At 41.8% G+C, this 27,101-nt stretch overlaps 1 protein-coding gene across 11 annotated transcripts in view; it reads right to left on the bottom strand.

Moving 5' to 3' along the window:
• CEP350 (centrosomal protein 350) overlaps window positions 1-26,976 on the bottom strand; it is a 68,864-nt gene extending 41,888 nt beyond the window's left edge. For 5 of the 11 annotated variants that reach the window (XM_027658322.1, XM_027658327.1, XM_027658328.1 and 2 more), the window contains exons 1-12: window positions 26,947-26,967; window positions 16,131-16,216; window positions 14,457-14,500; window positions 13,393-13,507; window positions 12,635-12,767; window positions 11,052-11,668; window positions 10,405-10,515; window positions 7,902-8,015; window positions 4,280-4,423; window positions 3,007-3,662; window positions 2,559-2,668; window positions 249-1,300 (exon numbers count right to left, since the gene is read on the bottom strand). In XM_027658322.1, the coding sequence (XP_027514123.1) occupies window positions 249-1,300; window positions 2,559-2,668; window positions 3,007-3,662; window positions 4,280-4,423; window positions 7,902-8,015; window positions 10,405-10,515; window positions 11,052-11,668; window positions 12,635-12,767; window positions 13,393-13,507; window positions 14,457-14,500; window positions 16,131-16,203 (3,169 nt within the window). In that variant the 5' untranslated portion in view covers window positions 16,204-16,216; window positions 26,947-26,967. Of the gene's footprint in view, window positions 1-248; window positions 1,301-2,558; window positions 2,669-3,006; window positions 3,663-4,279; window positions 4,424-7,901; window positions 8,016-10,404; window positions 10,516-11,051; window positions 11,669-12,634; window positions 12,768-13,392; window positions 13,508-14,456; window positions 14,501-14,859; window positions 14,939-16,130; window positions 16,217-26,946 lie in introns of those variants that run through there. The other 6 variants (XM_027658323.1, XM_027658326.1, XM_027658324.1 and 3 more) reach the window with 4 other exon arrangements.
• Window positions 26,977-27,101: the final 125 nt, after the last annotated feature.

Raw genomic sequence — 27,101 nt, 5'->3', positions numbered from 1 at the left:
ATGAGGAGTTCCAGGCAAGAGTAACAGTACTTATAAAATGAGGGATAAATTTGAACAAAAAAAAAAAAAAAGAAACAGAGCATCCTGCATGAGACAACTGTAAGTCATGCCTTACACAAATTCATGTTTGAGACTTCAAAACCACATTCTTTACCTGTGAAGCATAAAGTGGAAGGAGCAACAAGACTACGAAAATATCAATTCTCAAGAGAAATGTGAGAAATTTTGAGAAATTTTTCCATTTTTACCTTTTCCATGAAGCTGATAATTTTTTGCAAAGATGTTGATGACACTGTGGGGACTTCCCTTGGCCAGTTCCTCCCAGGGCCCCTTGCTGTGGGTGTCATTTGTCTGAGGGAAAAGCGGCGAGTACTTCTCAGCTGCTTTCTGAAACTCCTTTATGGGCTCAAAAGCGTTTCTCTCCCGGATGCAGAAATCCTTCTCTTTTAATGTCTCCAGCATCTTCAGAGGCAACTGTTTGTGCTGGCCTCCCTCCTCTTCAGAGAGGTTTCCATCACTCAGGAGAGGCCCTTCGCTGATGGAGTCGATGCTGGACTCGTGAGGAACGACGACTTTATTCAGAGCATAGCCCTGGTTCTCACGGCCCAGGGAGTCAGTCTGTCTCTTGGATAAATGTCCTAGGATCCCCTCATGCCTGTTGGCAGCAGGAGACCTCAATCCAAGGCTGACTACATCAGTAAGAGGCCTGATGGTCTCAGGGAGCTTTTTAAATTCACTAAGGTTGCCTACCCCAGGAAGGTTTTCATCGAAGGCTGTATGAGACACACAGGCACCCAACATTTTTTGAATTCTGGCTGAAAAAGCATCTTCGTTTTCCTCTCTCACAGGAGGACTCACAGCCTTTGCCCACCGTCCATCATCCTGGTTTTCTTGCATAAATTCTGAGTTCCAAATGGTACCATAGTTGATACCAGCCCCAGCCAGCTTTTTGGCTTCGCTTTCAATCCTGCTGGAAAGGGAAGCAGCTGTAGCTTTCAAAGCTTCAATGCGATCTAATTTGCTCTTATACTGGCCAGCAGGAGGTTTTGCTAAGAGATTTTGCTGTGCAGCAGGGGAATTCAGGTATGGCTGAGGCCCCAGTGATCCCACAGGCGCAGAATGGCTCCTCCTCCCTGCCAACACCGCATCACACTCCTTTGACAAAAGGTCCATCTGCTCCAGACTCCAGTGCTGGGAACAAGGGCCTCCACTTGAGCCCAAGAGAGCTTGTGGATGAGAGAGCTGGACTCTTGGGCTCAGTCTGTCTGGCTGTACCCAGGGAGGCTCCATCAGCTCGTTCCTGAAATGAAAAGTCAACATCCATATTGAGGACTTACACTGTTGTTTTAAACTAAAGTATGATTGTCACAAATTTAATTTTCAGATGAAACACTTTTTAGTGGTATCAGAGGGGCAGAGAATGGGACAGTAAAGAGTTACACAATGTTATTTAATAAAAAAAATCAACAAACCAAACAACACAGCACCTTCCAAATTTGAAATGCCACTTATGGTGTACTGTTTGTTTTAGGGTTGTAACAAGTTGAGGTTTTTCAGCAGTAGCAGTAAGACTTATCCAAAAGGGAGAAAACTTTTTTTTCCTTATCACTTGCCCATGTTCAGAATTCTAGGAAACCTGGAAAGTCCCTCACAAAAAGCTGCTTCTCTGATTACTGTGAGGGTCTCTGAATAACTTTAAGTCTCATCTCTCCCCTACTATCATCAATTACATTTTTTCCTTTTGAGTTACACTAACAGTCTTTACTATATGGTTTAGCAGCTTATTCTACACACAGAAGCACATGGTATTCCTTGTGCTTCCTTGAACTTTTCCAGAAGGTAAACAGGTCTTGCTGAATTTACAAAATCAGTGTTCAGATATTGAAACAAGTATATATTCAGGAAGCAGACATTCATTATGCAGTTAAAAAATGAAGACACACTTGCACAACCAGGAGAATTAAGGATATTCAAGAAACTTCAGGATTTTTAGTTCCTTATATTTAAGTGTCTGGTCAGGCATCTTGACTTACAGTACGAAGAACTTTGGTAACACAATGAACAATTAAAAATTGGGAAAGCATGAGAAGAAATAGGGAAAGGTTAGTTCTAAGCAGAAGCAGAGGGTTTTGGTACTTCAGAGACAGTAACTAAAGGCAGAATCAAAGAAAATAGATAAAATACAAACATTGAAAACATCAAATGAGAAAACTCAACACATGTATTCATACAATCAGTTCCTCTTGCCTGATGCCAACGGCAGAGGAAACAGAGTGTCCCAATATGAAATACATATCCCACCCATGTCACCAAAAGATTACCAGCAACCACCACTCATTTATTTATTTACAGACCCACAAACCAGCCACAGCCAAAGTTCTCATATGCTTTCCTGCATCGGCTTCCTCTTTACTGCAAGGACACGTTTTAGTTGCTGTAAAGACTAAATTACTAATTACTCTCACTGGAACACGAACTCAAGAGCTGAGTCTATTTTCACCTCTCAGAGATGAAAGCAGGAGTATTTTCCTCTCTCCCAAAGGCCCCCAGTTCCTCACCTCAGTGGCTCCGAAAGCGACATGTCACTGCTGGAAGATGCACTCGGAGGACGCTCCTGAGCCTTGTTTTCTTTGTCAGATTCCCCGGAGGGCTGATAACCAGGTCTGGGCTAGAGATGAACACAAGCAGAAAAACGCATTTTCAAAAGTCTGTCGTAGTCCAGAAGCTCTTGCCTCATTAAAATTGCAAAGGCTAATATCCAGAATTCAGATTCTACTTATAACAGAAAGATGAATTTCATTCATCTTTCTAGTAGGCCCTGCTGTGCCCAAAAGCAGCTGCCAGCAAGGAGGCTGCACGCTGAAATCACTACCTTTAAGCAAAAGCTACACATTTTTCTTTGTTCTTTTTTCTTAACTGACCAAGACAAGTCACGACCTTCCTAAACATACGACCTCCTATTCCTGCAAACAACTGCAACACACAAAGTTAGTGAATCAGCTGTACCTGTGCTTCCTGCACTGTAGGCAGCTGAGGTGGCTCTTCTAAAAGTGTTCGTTCCAGCAATAGTTTAGAGTAGGTTTCCTGTAACCGTTTGGCTGCTGAAGGCTCAGGAGGAGGCACATGCTTTGCTTTAGCAACAGCCTCCTTCTGCTTTCTGTAGAGCTCTTGGAGCCTTTTGTTTTTCTGTTCTGTTGCCTCTTTTTGTGCTTTCTTCTCTTCATGCTGCTTCCTCTTCCTCTCCTCTTGCTGCCTGATGATGTACTGACGAACCTCATCGCTGTCATAGTGGCGTTTCTTAGAGATCACCTGAGGCTCCTCACTGGCAGCCACCTTGTCTGGTTTCCTTTTGGTTGGACTGTGGCTCCTGGTGTTTTGAGCGGGCAAAACAGATTTTTGATTCTGCTTTTCCACATCTTTCTCTTGCTTTGTACTCACGGAATCCAACTGCAAGTCATCGAGAATTCCACGTATCTCCACGGGCAGGAAATCCTTATTTACAGAGGCATGATCTTCTCGGTTATCATCTGGAAGAGCAGCTTCCAGTTTTTTCAGGTTAGACTCAGACTGTACTTTACTTCTTGACCTTTCAGAGCTTCTTGAAGAGCTTTTGTGGGTGACATCCAGTCTAGAATCTGATCCTGTCCTTCCAATGCAACCTGCTAAAGAATAAGACATCAAATATTTCAAGTAACAGTCAAATTTGGGAAAACACATGCCATCACTGAAACAGCTGCAAAAGTGAGGATGAGGGGGGGAGCACAGGATCTCGCTGTAAATGTGCTTTTGCTTCATTCAGTGCCATGGTCTGAATGTGGCAGCCTTTGCTTAGACTCAGCCCACAGTCTTTATACTCTTAACAGCCTCACCATCTCACAGGCATAAGCAGCACAGCAGACATCACAGTCCCTTATTTGCCCCATCTGAGACTCTGGATAAATTCTGAAAAGGGTTGGTGGGGGAATCATTGAATATTTATAATGCACATGGATGACATTATATTGTCTTTCTAAGAACCACAATTCCTGTTAAGCAGGGATGCTCAATCATAGCTTATACATTACAAGGAGCACACTGGGAAAATTCACCTGACCTGTGGACCACTGCTAGGCATTCCTTTCCCCACTAGCTTCAAGTGACAAAGACAGGCTGCAACCTGTATCCCATCTTTTCCAGATACTGACCATATTCTATCTCAGAAGTCTGCACCATTCTGCAGACGTGCAGTGTTATATAATAAATTAAGTAAAATAAGTCCAGTGATAAAAGAACAACTTACCAGACTTGGCAGCTCTCTCTCGTCCTGTTCTGTCACTGGATACAGCTCTTCTCTCCTGTTCTATTCTGGGAGCTGGACCCAGTATCTTTTTGACCAGCTTTTGTCCCTCCCTCCAGGAGGATGCACTTATCACATAATTTCCACCTGCACAATAAGCAATAAGTAAATGTCAAGCACTAGGTGGATTTTCCATGGTATCAAAAATAAGGATTTATTGCAGCCATTCATCATTTCTGTGCCATTTCATTCTGCATAAGTGGTACAGGCTCAGTTACACAAAACAGTCATAAAACATTGATGCACCATGAAGACACAGCTGCCTCAAACATCTACCACACACACAGTGTAACATCCAAAACATACTGTAACACAATAAAGCCCTACAAAAACGGATTTAAAAAACAAGAAAGGGTTATACATGTCTCAAATATATAAACAAACCTTACTAGGGAGAGGGGAAATATTTGTAGAGCTCAAATAAGGCACTCAAATAAGGAAAATAAGAGAAAAAAAAGATAAAAGTACCTAAATTGTTGTAATAAGAGGAACAAAAATAAAGGTGAGATACAAAAAACACTTCACCTTCCTATGAAAAGACAATTAGCTAATATTCTAGGAAAAAAAAACAAAACCACTTAAGATTTTTACAGATAATTAATTATTGAAATAGGTGTCCTGTGAGGAGGTTAGTGAGCAACAATGCTAACTCACTGTCCCTTAGCTGGGATTTCTGTGCCAGCAGTGAAAATAGTTAAGATGACCCTACTAGTTGATGCCTAATTCAAGGACAGAGCACCTTGCAGGTGACAGAACCCAATCCAAACGTTATTTGGATTATTTTTTCATCCTACATATAATTAAATGATAAAAACTGGGTATGGTGGCATCTTTACCTAATATTGGGTACATTAAACATTGCATTTATTCAACTCACCTTTCAACCCACTAACTTCCAATATTAGTAATAATTTTTTTTAAAATAATGACCTTGAAGAGCTTTGGAGAAAAATGCCATATAAAAAAAGAAAAGAAAATGATCACTAACCTAATTCAGACCATTTAGCAGTACTTTATTGCTAGAAAAGTACCTAACTTGAATACACAATTTGCAGTTGATTTTTAGCAATTCCATTTCAGGTTCTAACTTCAAGAGCTCTGTCTAAAGAAAACCAGTCACTGCAACATGAGATCACCACAACCAAACAAGAAAGGGACTGTACTGGGCACACCAGCACTTTGAAGACGTGATACCAACAATGTCAAGTGAAATCCAGGACAGCTGAACAATTGTTTTGGCAATCCCAGTCCTCAGTTCCCAACCCCCTTTCTTCTCTTGTTGTTATTTTAACCCAGAAGCCTGCAGCCCACTCTTCATCCCTTTGCTAACAGCACTCCTTGCTTGCGTTGTAAATTATCCAAGTATTTTATAAAGGTGTCACTTGAAACATGTCGCTACAAGCCCTCTTTGAAACAGAGGTATCGACCACGGGGGTTCTCCTGCAGAACTCGCTGTTCTCAGTTGCTTCTGAGTGCATTTAAAAAGCCAGAGTTGAGTGTCATCTTCCATTTTTGTCAGCTGTTTAACCAAAACACGCTAACGGGGCGGAACATGAGCTGAGGTTATTTATAGCCCTGGTTGTGGCAAGCAGTTCCTTACGGCAACGACTGGAGGAGGATGGACCAGCACGGATGTGCCACTTAGAGCTGGTTCTTATCTGCCAGGAATTCCAGGCCACCATTTTCAACACATTTAATCCGTTACACCAGCAGGTGGCTTTGCATGTAATGGAGGGGCTGGAGCTTGCAGTTGGCAATGGCTTGGTTGGGAGCCTCTGGGTAAGGATTAAGGAACAAACAAATACAGGAACGTTGGCGTGGGAGTCTACTACAGACCAGGAAGACAACACCCATAAATTATCCTTTAAGAAACTCAGGGACACGTCTAAATCAACAGTCCTTGTATTTATGGAGAGCTTCAACCTGCCAGATGTCAACTGGCAAGTTAACTGTCCCTCACCTGGGGCAGGGCAACCTTGGATATACAGCTGGGCTGGGGAACCGATCTCTTCACTCTTGCAACCAGCGACAGGACCCAAGGGAATGTCAGGGGACATCCCCTGTGCCAGGGGAGGTTTAGGTTGGATGTTAGGAAAAGGTTCTTCCCCCAGTGGGTGGTGGGGCACTGGAACAGGCTCCCCAGGGCAGTGGTCACAGCAACACACCTGACAGAGCTCAAGAAGCGTTTGGACAATGCTCTCAGGCACATGGTGTTACTCCTGGGGTGTCCTGTGCACTTTGCTCCTCCCTCACTTGGAACTGTCACAAATATGTAAGACAGCTGAGTATAATTCCTTAAGTAGGAATTGATCAGCATACGAAGGAGCAAATCTATGCTTATCACTTAAAAGTATTAGCATTCATTAGCTCAAAATATTCACAAGCAGCTTCAGGATTTACAGCATGCAGAAGCACATGTTCACTCTCTAAAAAAACCCTTTGTAATGATTTTTAAAGCAGGTTTTTTTTCTTCAAAGTGTTTACCAATCATGGGTCATTGTACACAGGGAAAAATATAAAACCTTAAGAGCTGCCTAAGCTGTCATGTATTTAAAGAAATTGCTCTGTGTGTGATTGCAGCCATAACTACTTACTTTGTATGAAAATTATAACCAAATATGAAGCAGATGTGGAAGTCTTCCTAATTCTTTTGCTACCAACATCAAAGATTAACATTACTGGAAAACTAAGAAGCACTGACAGAATTTCACACGTGGTTTATTTTATTTTCTACCATAAGACACTGCTCCACAGTAACCTGCTCATATCATCTGCTCTAAATATTTCAATTTTATTTAATAGTCAGTGGAATTGTCAGACAACAGTGGAAAAAAGAGTTCTTAGCTGGTAAAAGAAATAAGTATTCTTTTATAAATATCAAGATTTGGAAGACTTGTCAGGGAATGTGTTTTTACATTCTTTCACCAACTGAGAAAGCCAGGAATGGGTCAAGCCAGAACTGAAGGTGCAGGACGGCAACAACTTGAAATGGGACGTGGAAGAACAACAGCCAGAGAAGAGCCAGGAGAACATCCTGTCCTCTGCTTCCCCACTGAGAAATCATACAAGAGAACAGCTTTCACTGCAGCCCCTCCTCACCTCACAGGGGGGCAACTCAGCAAGGCCCACTGGCACTGACTTTAATATCATCTCTCAGCATTGCTGACTGAGCTGTAGGTCAGGCTCTAACCAGCTTCAACACAAGCAAAGCAGAAACAGGATCCAGAACAGACCTATTGCTGCTTTTTGTCTGCATTGGCCTGACAGATACCCAAGGATAGCTCCCCCCCCCCAAGAAACACACACTCCTCAGCAGTTTCCACAACGTGCACACAATAAGTGAAAAGGTAGAAAATTAAAATAAACTACAAAAAAAGTACACGCATCCACCAACAACAAAACCATACAAACCCCCAATGCAGCACAGTACACAAACTCACTGCAACAGCACTGCTGCACATCTGAGAAGACTTTTAAAGCATCATGCTTTCATCTTTCTTTCTTGAGACAAAACCTATATCTGAAGGACATGTGACAGTCTTCCCTTTACAGCAGAAACAGTCACCTTGTTTGGACTCTGGACTTGACAACCGTGTCAGTTTTTGCACTTTCCGCACTGGCCTGGTTGTTTTTTTCTCTCTGTTTCTCTCACCGGGTTTTCCTTTTGCTGTTGAATCCTCTAAAAACAAACAAAAGCTGTCAAGTGATATCCCACAGGGAAGAAGACAGAGTAACAAGCTTGCTTCAACATTTGAAAAACCAGAACTCAGAGGAACCCAGCAGAATTCACTGACTATCCCAAATTATATACCTAGATCAATTACTTCTAGTCCAGCACTTTAAAACCCTCACAGCACAGGAATTTTCAACCAAAGGCTGCTTACCTACACACTGGAACACAGCACAGCCACAGCAACACCACAACAGATTTTTAAAGTTCATTTTCCATTTTAAAAGAAACGCTGACAGTTTCACATGAACAATTGTTGGTTCTCTTCTGCTACAGATATTACATTTTACAGCACTAATGTTCCACAAGAACATGTAGTTCCTTCACTCCTGAAACACATGGGCTGCTCCTTACACATCAACACAACAGCACATTCAGCATATAAGGAACTCTGTGGCCACTATTACCACTGTTTTCTTGTTCCTCTTCCCTAAAGAATGTGATCAGACAACCTGAAACAACCAGAGTGCAACCCTCTCTGTGGACAGCTCTGAAGATTTATTTAGATGCCATTTCTAACTTTTACAGCCCCTCATTTCAGCTGAATCCACTCTCTGATGGATGCCCATTGGAAGTATCAGAGGCAGAACGACAGGTTATATTAAAAGATGTGGGAATAGAATTTTAGGAGTATTTCTCACCCTTAATACCATTTCCTTACAAATTTTCCAACCATCTTTGAGGCTGGCAACAAGCACAGGGAGGACAGAATCGATGCACCGAGTACCAAAGGCCTCAATGACTGCATTTGCAGAAGTCCACCTTGTCTTCTCACCTCTTCCAGCAACAAACAGTTCCTTTCTGATACCAGGAAACTGCAGGCTGCTTCCCACTCTGTTCACATTATAGCAATTTTGTTCTAGTATGGCAGATCCTGAACATCTTTAAGACAAAATTACTGGAAGCTTGGAGTCCATACAATATCCTTTAGCCTAACTGCTGAACAATGATGAAGACATGCTGTATGGTCTATGCTTACATGTAAAAATCAAATCTTTTTGCTGTAAAGAACAATGCTGCTGTAGATATCAGAGACCTTATACCTTATTTTAGCACTACAGAGCAGTTCTGTAACACACTCAAAACACCACATGCTGTAACTTTAATACAGAAGTAACACGTGGACAGATAATCCAACAACCTAAAAATATATTTACAGTATATACTACGTGCATCACCAGCATTTGATTACCAGAAATCAGCTATTGAGGATAATCTTTTCAGGTCAGAAAGGAGACACGTTCCACAACAGCTGTTCTATGCATGGGATCAGGACAGGAGTGTGGATCAACAGACACACAGATCCTTCCTTCTGCTGGCACTAGACACATGATCCAAATGCCTTTTTAACTGGACCTCTTCAATGAAGCCTTTTAAAAAACCTGAATTTCTATAAACAACTCATAATCATTTATATTATGCTTGTCAAAACTAAAAAAATAAATTCTAGTGTAGATTAAAAGTCTGTGGAAATTTGGCATTAATTTCACAGAGTATTTGCAAAACAATTTTACTGAAAAGGAGTATCTCTTCTTTCTGAACTTTTTTTTATGAGTGATTCCAGGAAAAGTCCTCACTAACTTATCATGCTCTACAAGTACCAGCCACTACACTATCAGTATACATGGACACCTACAAGTTTAAATCTCAATGCATTTTCCTCCAGTCTTAAATGTTTTGACCAGAGAAAGGTTATTCTTAATAAGTAAACTCTTCAGTTGCAAAAGGAGAAGTTCTCTGGGGATTTTATTTTCCATTCCCTTCCTTTTTATTCACTTGATCTCTTTCTCCTCCCCCAACTCAGTCAGTCAGAAGTAATTTAATCTTACAGTACTCCACTGAAACCAGCCTAGCAAATAAAAAAAGCACACTTGGGCATCCTACTCCAGCTCACCCAGAGAGAAGAGCTGCCAATGGTACTGCAGCTTTCCAGAGTGAAAAATTCATAAAGATTGTGTCTTGGAGTAGTACATTTTAAAACAGAAACCAAAAGTGGGTTTTGTCCTTTTAAACATGAAATTGCATTCACTCATGCAAACACATGTAAAGAAACTACAAAATTAAACAAAAGACATTTGGATGGTAACTTTTTTTCCTGTTTCAAAGAAAAGCCATCATCTGATTCTTTCTAATACTGGTTTTCTACTAAAAGTATTTGAATGAGAGAATGGGGTTGTTTTAGTGTTCAGTAAGTTACTCTTCCTGTGGAGAGAAGTACAATACATTTAACACCCACTGCTTCCATTTTTTGTTTCCATGACTTAAGAGTTGCACAAAACATATTTCTCTGCCTCTCAGAGAAGGCTGTGTGGCTCAGTCAGTCCTGCCTGTGGCTCACCTTTTAACTGGCGTGCTATATCTCTGTACAACTCCCGACTAATACGAAACTCGTCCGCGTGCCAGATCTTTCCATCTGGAGTGCGAATCTTTGTTTCAGCGGGATTGAAACCTGAAAGTGAACAATTCAAGAGTTTAAAGTAACTGCAAAAAATGTAAATACAGCTTTTTTTCGGGAGGGAAGGGGTGAGAATCTGCCAAGTAAGAAAGGAACTACTTGAATTTCTAATGCTAAATTAGAAGGAAGCAATATACCAGTCTGCCACTTGCTCACAGCTGAAAAACAGCAGATTGGCTGACGAAAAGATTATTAGCAATATGAAAGGCTTCTTCAATCAAAACAATGTTACCAAGCTCTGAGACCATAAAAAAGTTATTGAAATAAACCCAAAACACCAATACAGTGAGTTTATTTTTATAGTACTTGTAAGAAGAGACAGGAAGAATTTCAAAGGAATCGACACTTCTGTAAATTGGCAAGAATTTCTTTTCTTTCTTGTCCATATCTGCAATCAAACCATGTTATTCACCCCCCCCTTGCCCAAACACAGCTGTGAGACAGGTCCATGCTTTGACATGTTGCTCAGTGAATTGAACTCCACTCCTCACCCCGTAAAACCCACAGGGAGGGGATCTGCACCTCCGTACCTCTGTATGATGGAGCAGCAGGCACAGCTGTCACCTTCCTGACTTTGGGAGTCACCGTGTTCTCCATGTTACTGACCACCACAGGCTGCTCAGCACATCCCAAGTGCTGCCCTCTGCCACTGGGCTCTTCAGAATTCTCCCACTGCTTTCGGATCCGCTCCTTCAGCTTCTCCAACTTGGCATCGTGCTGCCGCTGTTTCAGGATTTCCAGCCTGTGAGCACTACAAATACTCGCGGCAGAAGGGGAAGACACTTTCAGTTCACTGTCCTGGGACGTGTTACTCTGAGAAGCTTTAGTGCTACTCTCATCTCCTCTGGAGCCACTGGTTTTTTCCTCTTCCGACCTTGGAGATGCTGCAACCCTAAGAAAGGCCTCGTTATTCTGCAGGGCATCAATTGTCGGCCGGTCGTTCAAATACCTAACAACAGTCTCGTCTGCAGCGGAAGAACAGGGGCTTTCAAAGTCTCTGCTGTGCCCATCCCGCTCCTCCTGGGCGTGTGTCAGGCGGCCTGTGAGCTCAGCCTTCCCCTCTGCTTCGCTCAAGTCCAAGCCAGAGAGCAGTTGCTTGGCCTCAAGTTGGCTAGAACTGTGATAAGACAGAGAACTATATATATCCCTGATGCAACAGAAGGGGAAAAAAAAAAAGTCACCATCAGAAGCACAACCGTAGGACCTTCCAACCCAGCAATCAGCACGTTCATCAACTAAATGAATGACTTCCTCTACCTTGTCTCCACTTAAAGGCAAGTTCTTTTAAAGTCTGCTCACTTCACATTAAATACTGCAAGTCTGATGAAACTGAAAGAGACTTCTGTTCAAAATTTCATTTGCTGCACTCTCTGTCTGAACAGGACTATATATAAAGTTGAAGAATAGAAAAATCAGCAAGCAGTATTGTCACCCTTCAATTTTTTAAAAAAAGCTTTAAATAAAAGGTGTAGAACTTAAAAGAGAAGCATAATTAATGTATGAGCTACTCAATTAACAAAATTGACCCAAATCAGTCTCATGTGCAACAAGGAAGGAGAACCATCTCACAGTGACATAAGTAGGGGAAAAAAGGATCAAAATTTAGATGTCAGGACAAAAATCACGTTACATGGCCTGTTCTGTGTGATGTTTTGTCTATGAGAAACTGTTCTTGTTTGGGTTGCTCACACACACAAAAGTGTAATGCATCTTTAGTACTAGATTTTCTTGCTCTACACTGTCTTGCGGTAACACATTTGGGAACATGTGCTGAAGAATTTGAAACAAAGTTGAAAAAGCATGAGGAAATGCTCTTTTTGGTCTTTATTACTGAAATTAAACACCTATCAAACCCATCAGGACACAAAGGTCACAGCCACACCAACTTGATGATCTGGCCCCGTTTCAACACATTTGACACTAAACTCGCATTCACTGAACAAAAAACACATTTGTAATATTTACTAAAAAAGTCCAACCCCACATGCTGCTCAGGTGGCTGGGTGATGGGAGGAAGCAAACCAACTTCTGAGGAGTTGTTAAAAGCACCACTGCTAGATTAAATCTGATCTCAGCATGTTTTCCTTTAACAGTCAGCTGTCCCAGCACCAACCTGTATGAAGCCAACGGTTCACGAAATTCCACACGGCTGCATTTTTTCACGTTGCTTTCCAGAGTGGTCGCTCGAAGGGGGCTGCGTGAGGACTTCTCCTTGCTTGATTTATTTTGGCTGGAAGACCGGGAAGCTGAAGCAGAAACCAAAGAATCCTTTATGGACCCACGTCTCCAGAAAGAGAAAGCTGAACAATTAACACACAGTTTTTCTTGGGTTTCAGCAGCACTGAAAGTACTCCCTCTCTTTTTCAACAAGTTGATTTCAAAAACTAGGAGCAAGGCAGTAAGTGCTTGAAATAATAATTTAAAGAGAGATAATGCTTAAAGATTCACTGTAAGTAATTAAATCTGTAAAGTTGACTGTGTTGCCACTAGAGGTCGATCTGCCTGTTCTCCAGTGGCACACCAGAATACTCTTAGTATATAAAAGGAGGGCTTATTTCTTCAAAGCAAAGGTTGTCCTTACATGAAATAAAGGAAGCATCAGATTTAGCAAACTTGTTCTCAGAATGGGATAAGCACTGCTCACTCACAGCGTGGGGAAAGTCCTGCCACCCCCTCCAACCAAGTGGCTAGGGCAGAACACTCTCCTCCCTAACCCCAGGGAAGGAAACATTAGTTTCTCCTGGTCAATTAGTGCGTCATGAATAAAGATCACTGGCAGGAGACAACTTGGGGGCAGGGAGGAGAAATCAGATTTCCCAGAATGCAGTGGCTCTAGGCTGCCTTACACCTTGTGTCCTCAATAATACATACCCTTCCTGCTGGCTTTCCTGCTGCCACTGGCAGAGGGTTTCTTGGCATCCATGACTGAATCAAACACAGCCGTGCCGGTGGGGGCTATTTCCAATTTGTTCTCTATATGACGTAGCTAAAGTTTGAAGATAATGCAAATAAGAATATTGTTTTCCATTTTTAAGCTACATTTTTCTCCCACCCCCCACCCCAACACGACACATTTTTCCTTTCTCACGAAGAATAAAACCACAGGCAAAAGCAACTTCACAAGGCTGATGTTACAAAACTGTATTGTATTATGGCCAGAAATTACTATTATGTTTTGTTTAATAAGATTATCTGAATTAGGTTTTATGCATAGTTTTGTTCCCATAAGTAGGCTGTTGTGAAAAAATTAATAATAACACGCCATTCAGAGACTTAATGCTTGCCCTGAATAAAATATTAATTCCATTTGGAAAAAAATTCTGTAATACTCCCTTCAAAATGGAGCATGATACAAGATTCCACATGTAAAACCCCACACTGACGCTCAGCTGTTAAGAAAAGTGAGGGACAAGGTTATGGGAAAGAGCTGAATTCCCTGAAAAATCAAACTGTTTGGCTCAACCGAAGCCAGGTTTCAGAAACTACTATGATACCTTAAGCACCTAAGTTAAATTCCAACAGAAAGACAGCAATTGCAATGTTCAAAGATAGAAAATCATTAAATACACCAGTGGTGTCCCAGTTTCTGACTGGTTTGAGTCAGAGACGAGAGAGCTATTTTTTCAAGTTCTCAGAAACATGAGAAGTCACCACTTTCTTAAATCAAAAGGTAATATTACACTCCAGGTTTAACATGTACTACGATACTCAAGACCAAGCTTGCTGTGGCAAAAATTTCTTCTACTGTGTGCAGAAAACCTTTCCCAAGATGTTCAACATTCATGTACTCCAAGTGCTTCTCCCATTTTCAGCTTGTTTAAGAGACAATCACTGAGCAAAATAATACTTTGGTAAAGCTTTTGTAGCCATTAACTGATTGGAAAATAAGTAAGGGGAAAAAAAAAAAACAAAGAAAAAAAAAAATCAGTACTTACAGCAGCCTTAGTCTGAGAAAAAGAAGCCCATGCTGCAGTTTGATCTTACAGGGCAGAAACAAAGAAAGTAATTTCTCATTAGTACATGGGAAACAATGAAATAAAATGTTGCTTCAAAACAATTTCCATGGGTTCCCCAATCAAGTTCTTTTCGTGACCCAGTTCCAGCCTGTAATATCTTCTGTGAAAGGCTGTTATCAGTCAAGGCTCACCTTAACAGAGCAATAAAGTATTTAATGTCATATTTAATGAGTTCACTAAGTTAGGTTGAATGCATTACACTTGAAATCAAATCCAGAACATGTAACAGAAGATGCTTAGATGTTTAGAAGATAAAATAAAGCTAGTTATCTACCCCAACATAAATATATTACATGTTTCCATTACACTATAGTTTAGCTACCTTTTTTTCCCCTTCCATTTTCCTCTTCAGTAAACTAAGCATGAATACACGGTCACTGAAAGACTCTACTCAAAAACCAAGCTTTGAACAGAAGAATTTTGAATAGCAAACTTTTTGAGCTGTGCACCCTACAAACAAAACAGAAACAATGTTTGTGAACAAGCAGGAGGCACTAATCAACGTCAGCCTTTTAATCTCAACAGACAGCACGTGCTCTATGAGCAATCCAGCTCAGAAGGATGCAGTAGTGTTCTCCTCTATAAATATTTACTTCCTTAGTTCCTCTCTTCTTTTGATTTATAATGGTTTTCTTAGATAATCTAATTGTTTATAAAACACAACATCCCTGTGTCAGAACCATGGAGAGTAGCAGTACTGGAGTGTTAGAAAAATAATCTTTTCCATGTAGTAAAAAAGCTGCCAATTGCATTTCAGGTAAGATGCAATAACAGGAAGGAAGAGAGTTAGGGAAGTAGTGCAAAACCAACTTTCTTTGACTTCAAGAGACGGTGCTTTGTGTCCACAGAACACTTCATTTTCACAAGGTAGGTAACTTTAAAAGAAACTGATTATATGACAGGAAATAATCAGCAATAATGTCCTCTTATCACAGATAAAATAATAATCTTTCTCTACTTTCAAAATCACTTCTGGAGTCCAGTTTTGTCACGCTGGAGATCATATGACTGATCCCAAACCACAGACCTAGCACGCGACTCAGCTGCTCCACAGACCAGACCTTTCTTCCTTTCAGGGATGTACTGTAGGGTTTTTTTGGCCCCTCCTTTCCTAAATCACAGAGTAATCATAACAGCAAAAAGTCAACTAGATTTCTCCAGTTCAGGGAGACAAAACTGCTGTAAAAGTCATCTTAGTGGTGATGTACTGATGTGATTCAAGTGTCTTCACCACCTTGGAACTGAGCGAGAGTTGGGAGCAACCGTGACACAGGCTCTTCCTCACTCCTTTCAAGAGTCAACAGTTCCAGTTTCTGTTCCTGCACTGCTCCTCCTCCACAGCACTCAAAAAATCCCTGTCTCTGTGCCATCTTGGCAACCATATTCCAGGCTGGCAATTGCTAATGCAGATCAGCAAATACTCCACAGATCAGAGTACAGAACTGTCATCTGCAAAAGGGGAACTGTGTAACACATGGGCTGAGCTTCCAAAGTGAGGCAGGAGAAAGCTTTCTGCAACAACTCCCCACAGCTCAAACAACTCATGACAAAACATCTCCCAAAACAAGGCAATAGAGCAGAGAAAACCCATACCTCTGGTTGAATCCTTGCTTTGGTTATGCCTCAGATTTTGCAGAGGCACCTCACTTGATGTATTGCTCCACATCGTGCCAATTTATCTACAAAAAAAAAAAAAGAAGTCAGGTAAGAACCAAAGAGGTATAAAGTAAGAACAAATCTGTCTTTGGCTAAAGAGAATATAACCTTCATCACTATGATAAATGTCCACCTCATTTGATGATTTCAAGCTCACAACATGAACAAGGTCAGACAATCAGTACCAAATCACACCTGTGGTTAAAGTTTCTTGCAGTTCTGCAGGAACCAGGTAATTCCGTGGATAAAGAAGGGTTTGGGTTTCTTCTTATTTGTTACAAAGAACTGTGAACGTGATAAAAGGAGACCCAGAGGTCAAGGCAATTTAGATCACAGTAAGAAGTATCCCAGAAAGTCTGAAGGTGTTCACAGTGGAACTCTGCACACACAGGGCTCACAGAGGCACGAACTCATAAATGTCTGGTGAAAATACCCAACTCCACCAGTGACAGATGAATGTGTCACCTGTCTCTGTCAGGGGGACAGGCAGAGAGAACTGTCTGGAAGGACACTAGAGCCAGGAAAAAAGTCAGGACTGGAGTTGCCGTTGTGCTCCTGTGAACTTCAAAGGCAGGACTCCCAGTGAATCTAAAAAAGTGTGAACTCCCAGCCACTATCACCAGAGGGTTTTAATAATGGAAAAAAGAAAAAAACAAAACAAAAGAAATCCCAACATGTGCTTACTGAGCTGTCCTCATAACACACTGACAACACTTCTGGTATGGAAAGAAAAAATTAGGTGATCACAGAATTCCAACAGGAAGTTCTAGACCTCTGACAGAGTCATAAAGCCACAATTTCCTCTCTCTTCTCTCATTCACTCCCAGATGTATTTCTTCTTACTTTCTTAATTTCTGAAAATTTCTTTTGCTCTCACCTCTCTACACAGTGTGCCACACAAAAGGGCATTCAAATATAAAGATCATTCTTCTGATAAAAGGAGACCAAACGTCCCACAAAATTAACATTGTGTGCTACTTATTGGAACAGATCACTACCTGGACATTTTGTGACAAGGATTTTTATCCTAAATAATTTTAAGAACATTCAGAGACCAACAGTGAAGTTTGGTCCTCACATTCAGTCATATATTTAGGGCAGTTAAACAGTTCTTGTGCCCCAAGAAAAACTATCAATAAGAAGAACATAGGTCTTTAAAAAGCCTTTGGTTGTGACTTTCTTTAAAGAGTCCAAATAAATGTTTGAAAGAGCGTGGGAGAGGTATGCAAGATTATTTATATAGGTACAGACACACATGTGCACACACATTAGTGAAGCCCACAATAACATGAATTCTAGAAAGAAGGGGCAGGTGTTTTGTTTTTTTAAGTATCCAATAGTTTTGGGCCGTGTGGAGTTAGAAAGTTCTGCTTCTAGGACAGGTGCTGCAGAGCTCATTCATGCAGAACAGCAGCTTTGTGCTGCACATCATTCATGCTGTAAATCATAACCCTGCCCTGCCTGGGAAATCATCCAATTGAACCTCTCCATCACTGCACCAAAGAGCTCTTAGGTTAGAAATGTAGAAAACAAATATTAACAGAAGTGAGGGAATTTTCCATAAAGAACTGATTTTGGGAGCTGCTGAAAATATTCTATCAGACCAGTATCAGTTTCTTGCCCAAACACAAGTACAACAAAACCTACCCAATATGTCAATTTAGCATAGGAGAACGTTTGGACAAGCAAAAATTTCTTAAGGGTTAAAGTATCCATCTTTATGTAATTGCTTGGGATTTATTCTTATCATTAGGATTACTAGAATAGATAGGAAAACTTAGTTGGGGACTAAAGTTGTTATTATACACACACCAATCTATATGGTTTATTTTAGGATGTCCTGAGAATGTAGAATTGTAACATACTCTGTGTATTCCCTAACTTTCTATAGAAAGTACCAGACTAAAGAAGTTTGAAATTGCTTCTTTCATCCTGACACGAAAGACTGTCAGTCCTTCACCTGAGCTGAACAGAACACATTCAGACACACTTTAGAGAACATCTTATACAGAGAACACTACAGATAGTGATCAGTGAGTTATTCTCACAGATGTGTGCTGATGATCACTAGTGGGCAATAACTCTATCTCAACTCCTTCAGGAGTCTGTAAGGCCCCTCTATAAAAGGTCACTCAACCTCTTCTCCATTCCATACAAGCCAGGAAGAAATCCCAAAGCATCCTGCTGTATTTAGCCTAAGAAATACCCACAGTGCCAGCTCCAAAGTGTACCATCCAACTCAGCTGAGACCCACTGAGCAGTTGTGCTTAACTCAGGTTGCTGCTGACTGTAAAACACGACACATAAGAACTGAGCATTCTGGAGCTGTCTACAGTTTCAGGAAGGCAACACTGCAGTTGTTTTCTGTCGTGGTGTAATCCCAGGAACTCTAAGAGTTTGGGGTTTAGGTGTCCTTCTCCCTCTCCTTTGGAAGATAGGGAGAAATTTATCAGCTTTTCAAAGTCTACAAAAAAATGATGTTGATTCCCATCAACCTCTGAATTCCTACCTATTAATAAAATAGCTTCTCTCTATTGCTATAGCTCACAAGAATAATCAACAAAAATCCCAAGTACTTATATAATTCAATATCCTGCAAGAAATTAAAACAAACAGAGAAGAATCTTTAATGCTATAAAGAGTACAGAAAAAGGGGTGGTGGAGAAAACAGAGAGAGAAGAAACAGTTGCCATGTCTGTTTACAGCACTTGCATGCAGGGTAGTGGACCAGTTAAACACCAAAATATACTGAAATTAGTATTATTCTCTGATCAATATTCAACTTAAAAATTATGCTACAGAAGTTTAAATTATTTTTAAAATATGCTTTACATCAATACAAAAGTCTCAAAGTCTCACAAATAAGATGAAATACATAAAAACTACATTCTGAAATGATTGTTTCAAAAAGACTTTTGCTAAACTAAATGATCCATCTCTATTTAATGCAGAGCTTAAATGAAAAGATTGAGCTCAGCAGACAAAACATCAAAGGACTTCTGAGGAGACAGCAGTGACGGCAAAAGGTTATCCACAGGTTGGATAAGCTCATGAGGATCTTAAGTTTGCTGAAAAAAGGTGGAAGACCATAGAATCAACAGAACTGACCTCCTGGTTATTGGATTGCTCACTGGGAGACAGACATGCCACACAGGTCCATTCAAGGCTGGTTTGCCAAGTCTCTCCCTGGGTGAGGGATTGAGATACAAACACCATTGTGTTCTGACATTTCAATCCCACACCAAGGGCCCATCTCATTCTTTACTCACGTGTCCAAGACAAAAAATAAAGTGCACGAGAGAAGGCACAGCAGAATTGCTGCAGATGAGGACCTGAGAGAAACAAGCAAGGAAAGGATGTACTCCCAGCTCCTGGGAGAAAAAATGGGGAAGGATGGACACGGGACATGACAACCACTCTCTTCTACAAACACTGTTCCTACAAGAAGATGCTGAGGAGAACTGACAGATCAGAAAACGCATGAGAAAGCACGAGAAAGGAGGGAATGGAAACAAAGAGAAAACCAGTGCCAGATAAAAAAGGAAGATGAGAAACCAGCACTACATTTAAAACTAAATATACCAAGGATGTCATTGAAAGGTACAAAAGATAACAAAATAACAAGTCAACACAGTTAAGAGAACAACATTTTAAAAGGAATGGGAGATAGGAAAGTAGAACATGCTTAGCAAAGATACACAAAAATGTGAAGAGATTAAAACCAAGGCTGGGAAAAAGAGAAAGAAAAATGGTGAGAGAAGCAAAATGTAACAAGGAAGAAAATGAGAAAGACAGGAAGGAGAGAAAAATGCAATGAACTTTTGAAGAACTGGCATAGAGAGCAGAAAAAGGGAAGAAAAGAAACTGGTGTATTGGTCCGATTGTGAAGCTTTTTCATGTATTCTCAGTATGATTTTTTTCTTAGTAGCACAGACTTGGTAAGAAAAGGAAAGAGGAAACTCAGAAGTTTGCACAGATTCAGAGAAGGCAGAGAATGTGAGAAAGAGATCACCCACTGATATTTTCACTAACATTTAGCGGTTATGCAAAAAAACCCCAGTATGCAAAGGGAACAGTATTCCTCAAGACTTTGTTTCTTATAAAAACACAAGTGATACCAAACAAAAGGGATACCACAAAAGAAAAGCTGAAGCTTTGCTAAGGTTATGGAATGAAACAAATTATTAACATTGGCTTCCGTGGGATATTCTTAAATGTTTTATCCACACAGTGGCAGGTTTTGCTACAAACTGGGTGTGCAGTGCACGAGGACAATGTTTCACACAGTTTTAAGCTACAATAAGGCAGCAGTGCCAACACAAGAATCCACCCATTCCTTTCTTCATGCCTGGGTCTCTCTTGCCTTATTCAGGCAGAAAGTCAGTGGGATTATGTGGTAAAGCAAAGCAGACTGGGAGTCTGGTACAGACTAAAAGAAGTTTTCCTGTTCTTTTTGCTTTATTGGTTTTAGCTATGTCATACCATAGCAACAACTTCCATGCAAGCAGAAGGAGGAGGCATGGAAACATCATGGAAACATCGGGGAACAGTCTGATCAGCACTGGCTGCTGTTCCCCAAGAGCAAATACTTAAAAGCTGCTGCCTTTTCCTTGAGGAGAGTGGTGGGACTGGGGAAAACAAGAGTCATTCCTGTCATCATCTTCTCACCAGTGCAGACACCACTGGAGATCAAGGGCACCATGGGAGCCTCCACACCCTGCTCCAGCCTGTCCCACTGCACCCACACCCCACCCAGCACAGACAACTTGTCTGGGGAGGAAATGGGCACAGACACAAATAATCAGTTTTAGGGATGTTTTTCCCTGTTTACAAAAATACTTTAAGTTTCTGTGTACGGTGAACTGAAAGCTGAGTTCTGAATCCCAAAGACCTAAAGCCCCTCCTGCCTGAGCATCTACACTTGTGCACTGCTGGCAGCAACAGACACACACAGGTGGACGGGCACCACCACCCCCAGTCAAGCAAACTGTTTTTCTGAGCCAGCCCACTGAAGGTGATGGAAATTATAAAGATGCCAGAAACACTTTCCATGCGTTCTCAAATACCACACAATACAATTTATTACGATATGCTTGAGTCTGGAATAAAAATACCTTTACCTACTCGTTTTTCTGAAATCCAAGCTCTTAACCATACTGCATTATCCCATTTAAAAGAGAGCTAAAAATATCCATAATACACTGTTCTAAGACTTGTTTGGTTATGTTTATGGGCTTTTAAAATGTTTTTTTGAAACAACATGCTGCTTTTTTTTTTTTTTGGCTTGAGTATATTTTGAGAAAACTTTGTCTTTCAACACCATGAGATGTACTGACCTTCCCCAGGACTGAGGACAAATTCCAGCACAACAAACAAATGTGTGACGTGTTTGTCCAAAAAGCTCCACATCTCCAGAATCTACAGCTGACTCTGCAGAACGAGATGGGTCCTCCCCCCACCTTCTTTCAATGCTCATTTACATAATAAGCCTTCAAATTAAATGCATTTCAGGGACAAAGGTTCTGAAAGGAAGTGAATATTCAAAATTCAAGGACAACTCCCAACTGCATGACGTTTCATGGACACAAACTTCACCTGAACACCTCCCCACCACATTATCTCAAAAGCCTGCAATCTTCACTTTGCTGCTTCAAAATTATTTCTGCTACAAAACTGGGGATTTTTCATCTCGTTATTTTTAAGCTGAAAAGTCGGAGGATTCAAGCTATTCAGGAGTTTTCCTGGTATTTAATCTCTCTGCTAATACTATTTGTCTTAGAAATACTTTACCAGCCCCGGTTGCACCGCACCCAAGAGCCAGGGTGTATGTAATGACAATGGACACAACTATGTAAAGCTGATGCAACAAAAAAGCTGGAAGTAACAAACACCAGCAATGCCCAAGGAGCTCGTGAATGTTTGCTGCTCTGAGTAAAATTTTAGATAACATTCTGGTATTTTGTCTTGTAACACAAGCAGCAAATATCCCAGAAGAACTCACATTCCAATCATTACGACTTTGTAAAATGATAATTAAAACCAAAAAAGCTTCAACGGTAAAAGAAATGTACCAATAAAATGTGATCTGTCTTCAGCTAGAAAACATAAAAAAGCTTTTAGGGATACTAAGGTAGCCAAAAAAAAAAAAAGAGCAATCAAGATACACCACACACTTGCAGATAGAAAAGCAGTAAAGAATCTCCAAGCATGTGTCACTACCTCTAGCTGTGAACCAGGAAGATAAATGACATGAGCAGTCATATATCCATCAAATGTCACAAAATGCAGTAGAAAAATATGAATATATTTCATGAGTTCTAACATTAAATCACTGGCATCAGTCAGCTACTAAATTTGCATCCAATCTATAGTGAAGGTTTTTCTATAAAAGAAACATTTCTGAAGCTGATTCTCCTCAACTGTACGAGTATGGACATACACAACATCCTTTGGCTATGAAAAGGCATGGCAACTTGCAAAAGTGTCTCTGCTTCATCACAAGTGATGTAAAAGCAATTAAAAAAGAAAAAAAAAATACTGGCCCTAAAAAGGGATTAGTGGTTTTACTGAAAGTAAAATGCACTGAATTTTTTTCCTCTGCTGCACCACGTGCCACGAGGTACTCTGAGGAAATCTATTGAAATGGATGTTGTGACAGCTCGTGTAACTTGATTCATTGTTCGTGAAGAAATCAGAGTACAAAGGCACAGAGAATGCATTCCTTTATTAAGGAGATGCACACAAGGGTTTGCCTATCCATTCACAAGTTCTGTATTTTCTTTGACTTCAATGATCTTTGCATTTATGACAGAAAAGAAGATACCCTAGTTTCTAGAACAAACAAAGTACTCCTCATTTGTCTCCTTGCCCTTCAAAACAAGAATTAACTCGTTCCACCTCCAGCTATCAGAAACTGCACATTGGAAGATTTCAATTCTTGCAGCCCAAAATAAATCCATTCAGCCGAATATGCTCAAATTCTTCCACAAGGAAGGAGGAACACTCCACTGTGAGGGATTCTTCTCAGAACTTACAGGCAACCCTCTCAGCCAAGTACAAGAACCAGACCTGCCAATTTTGAGAGTCCAAGACAACAGCTTTCAACCTCTCAACACTACCAAGGACATACAAGCAGAGCAGCACCTTCATCTGCAGCTGTGTCAACTCCAAGCCGATTGTTATTTTCTCTCAAAGCAGAATAATGTGCATGAAAACTTCGGGAAAAATGTTTCAAATTTCACTTTCTCACATTTGATGCATTTGCTCTGAACTGCATTCAGAAGTAGCATCTAAAAAGTGTCTCAACAACAACATGTGATGTCAAAAAACTCCCACAAGAATCCCATGACAAGCTGAACAGTGACCACCAGCTCTGTCTCTGACCTGGTATGACAAAGACAGATACCAGGACCCTGCTGGGAAGACATTTCTTGATCTAGCTAAATAATTCCATCCCATTAAAAGCTTTTCTGTTTCAGTATAACAACTCCACCTGGTGCATTGCCATGGATCTGACTTGGTGTGAAATTCTGCTGTCAGTGAGGAGTGTTCTTAAGAAGCCAAAACACAGCCAGAACTTCTGTTAGCATTCACAAAGTTTCAACCAACCTGGTATAACTGATTAGTTCATTTATTTGCTCTATTCTTTCTCTAGTATACTGACAAAGGTTTCAGACTTATGTATACAAGTAATTTTATTCTCAATAGAGCATTCCATTAAAGTCTATTATATCATTAGCACAAGGATACACATCTGTCTTCCAAGCACTTACATCTACGGATATATTTTACACTCATGTTCTGATCCAGCCACATGTCTAATATATTAACTCCACCAGGGAAGTTTTCCCTCTGCACTCAACTACCAGAGTCCTTCTGTAATCATTATTATGTCACTATACCTAATCTCATACTAACAGCTTATATTGATTTGAATAGGGTGAATTATATTAGTTGAAGTACATCAGTAGCACAGTTCAAACAGCCCTGCTGCACTGATAAAGAACTCACTCTCTGATTTAAATTTCTGAGATGGAGTTGAGAAGATTTAGCAGCTCGACAGTGATGAAAGAATGCACATATTCCTCCCCACCTTCCCCAGCACTCACATCACTCCTCAGTGCTCACCTTACTGCATCACAAGCCAGTTCAACTTAGCAACCCAGCAGAAAATCAATCATTTTTTCTTTTGTGGGGTTAGTTTTCTACCAGTTGATCAAACTGAATCAGGTTGCTGTCAGAGTGGGGTAAGAGAAGCAGCAGCAGCAGCTCATCACTCTCACTCACGCTGTGCAGCTTCACCAACCTGCCACAGACAGGGTAATGTGGAACAGACCCAGTGCTGTGAGCACTAACTCCTGATTCCAAACACAGGCACAACTGTAGAGACATTAACAGGACTGCAGCCTCATCTGGGCACTCTGAAGTCAATGAGACTAATAACATTAATGCCTTTATCCACGGGACTGTTTGATACAATGAAACTATCTCAGCAGAAAGCAGCTGTATCTCTGGTAGAGGGGTGTAAGAAGGCACAAAAAAGCTCATTGCACTGTGTCAAAAAAAAACTGAAGTACAGATGTAGCAGCACCAAGATTAGATGCTTATCTATTTAAGGGATGCTTTTACTATGGTGGCACAAACTCCCAATGATTTCCAGCCATGAAAGTCACCATCCACATTGGGACTGTTGTATCTGTCAAGTCCTCCCAGTGTCATCGTGTCAAACTTGAGCTCTGCACCAAAGCTTAGTAAAATAAATCCATGCAAACAAGTTGCTTTATAGTTTTAAAATCATGTTATTTCAGTTACCACCACACCCAGCCTAGGCAGCCTACAAGATGATCTACATCATCCAGCAACACAGAATCACAGAATGGTTTGGGCTGGAAGGGACCTTAAAGATCACCCAGTTCCAACCCGCTGCCATGGGCAGGGACACCTCCCACTAGACCAGGTTGCTCCAAGCCCTGTCCAACCTGGACTTGAACACTTCCAGGGATGGGGCAGCCACAGCTTCTCTGGGGAACCTGTACCAGGGCCTCACCACCTTCACAGGGAGGAATTTCTTTCTAATATCCAATCCAAACCTACTCTCAGTTTAAAGCCATTCCCCCTTGTCGTATCGCTACAGTTCCTGATGAAGATTCCCTCTCCAGCTTCCCTGTAGCCCCTTCAGACACTGGAAGGTGCTGTGAGATCTCCACGCAATCTTCTCTTCTCCAGGTTGAACAGCCCCAACTTTCTCAGTCTGTCTTCACAGCAGAGGTGCTCCAGTCCCCTTATCAACTTTGTGGCTGCCTCTGGGTTTGGTCCAGCAGCTCCACGTCCTTTTTATGCTGGGGGCGCCAGAGCTGGATAGAGCATTTCAGGTGGGGTCTCACCACAGCAGAGCAGAGGGGCAGAATTCCCTCCCTCGATATGCTGCTGCTCACCCCACTTTGGATGCACATAATTTCCACAGGACCCCGGCCCGTTGTAGAAATGGGCCATTATTATGCAAGTTCAGTTGCCCTGGTTGGCGGGTGCAGGACACCTTTGTTTAAAGTAGCCTCACTCACAGAAACTGAAACCTTCGACAGTTTACAGCGTTCACGTGGCCACACCCTCACTTTCATTTAATTATCTGAAGCATTACCTAATGAAACTCTTGCAGCAACCAGAACTACGGCAAAGAGACGGCAAAACTTTGCCTGTCGGTGCAGACAGTCTGACAGAACATTCGGAGCTTGCATGCAAAACAACTAATCATTTACAGCTCCACACATTTGTCCCACAAATACTACGTTTCTAGTCACCACGGTTTTGAGTTTTCAAGGCAGTACAAGGCAGTAGTTTAAGCTGACAAAAAAACAACCTAAAACAAAACAACAAAATAGAACTCACCAGTCAAGAGTTAAATTTTCAATTTCAAGACACTGGATCATTCACTTACACAATGAAGCTTTTTGACACAAAACCCTCTACATGTGAACTCACACAGTGTGCCAGGATTGGGTGCTGGGCTACAGCTCACATCCACAGACAGAAAAATCATAAAATCACAGAATCCTCAAGGGTAGAAGAGACCTTTAAGATCATCCAGTCCAACCATCCACCCACCGTTGCCACTGTATCCCTCAAACCACGAAAACACATCGCCCGGCGCCACTTCCAGGCGCCTCTTAAAAGCCTCCAGGGACGGTGACTCCACCACTTCCCCGGGCAGCCCATTCCAACGCCGGACCACCCGAACCATTCCACAAAAACTACACCAACAGCAGGCATTACACCGCAGCAAACGGCATCCGCGGGGGGAAAAAAAAAAAAAAAAAAAAAAAAAAAGGCAAAAAAAAGCGCCACTAGTCATACTAGTAAAAAACCCTTTATGCCACCAACAGTCAAAATGACTGGCACTGACGACCGGGAGCGCTCGGGGTAGATGCTCCCGGGGATGTCAGAGCCCTGGGAGCGGGCGGGCGGTGCCGCAGTGCCGGGGCAGGACGCCCTGGTACAGCCCAGGCACCGGCACAGCGCACATTTAAACTTTAAAAGCGCCGTCCCGGTGCTCGGGGCGGCTCCGAGGGCAGCGCGGCCGCCGGGCTCCGCCGCTGTTCCTCCGCTGAAACACCCAGGGTCGCCGGTTCCCACACACGCAAGGCGCAAAGACAACCGCGAATCGGAGCCCCCAGACCCTCTCCCCGACTCCGCCACCCCCCCGGCGCGACGAGCAGCGGAAAACAAATCAAAACTAGAAGAAGAAAAGAGACTTAACGGTGAGGCGGGTGGCGCGGGGACGCCGGCGCCGGGCGGAGCGGCCGAGCCAAGTGACAGCCGGCAGCTCCCCGGGCCGGGCCCGCCCCGGCCACACCTCGCCGGACGCCCTGGCCCGGCGGGGCGGCACCGCCGGCCGAGCGCGGCCTGGGGCGG

Source organism: Corapipo altera, unplaced genomic scaffold (assembly GCF_003945725.1).
Source record: "Corapipo altera isolate COAL_440 unplaced genomic scaffold, ASM394572v1 79, whole genome shotgun sequence".
NCBI lineage: Eukaryota > Metazoa > Chordata > Aves > Passeriformes > Pipridae > Corapipo > Corapipo altera.
This window is presented reverse-complemented; position numbering and strand designations above follow the sequence as displayed.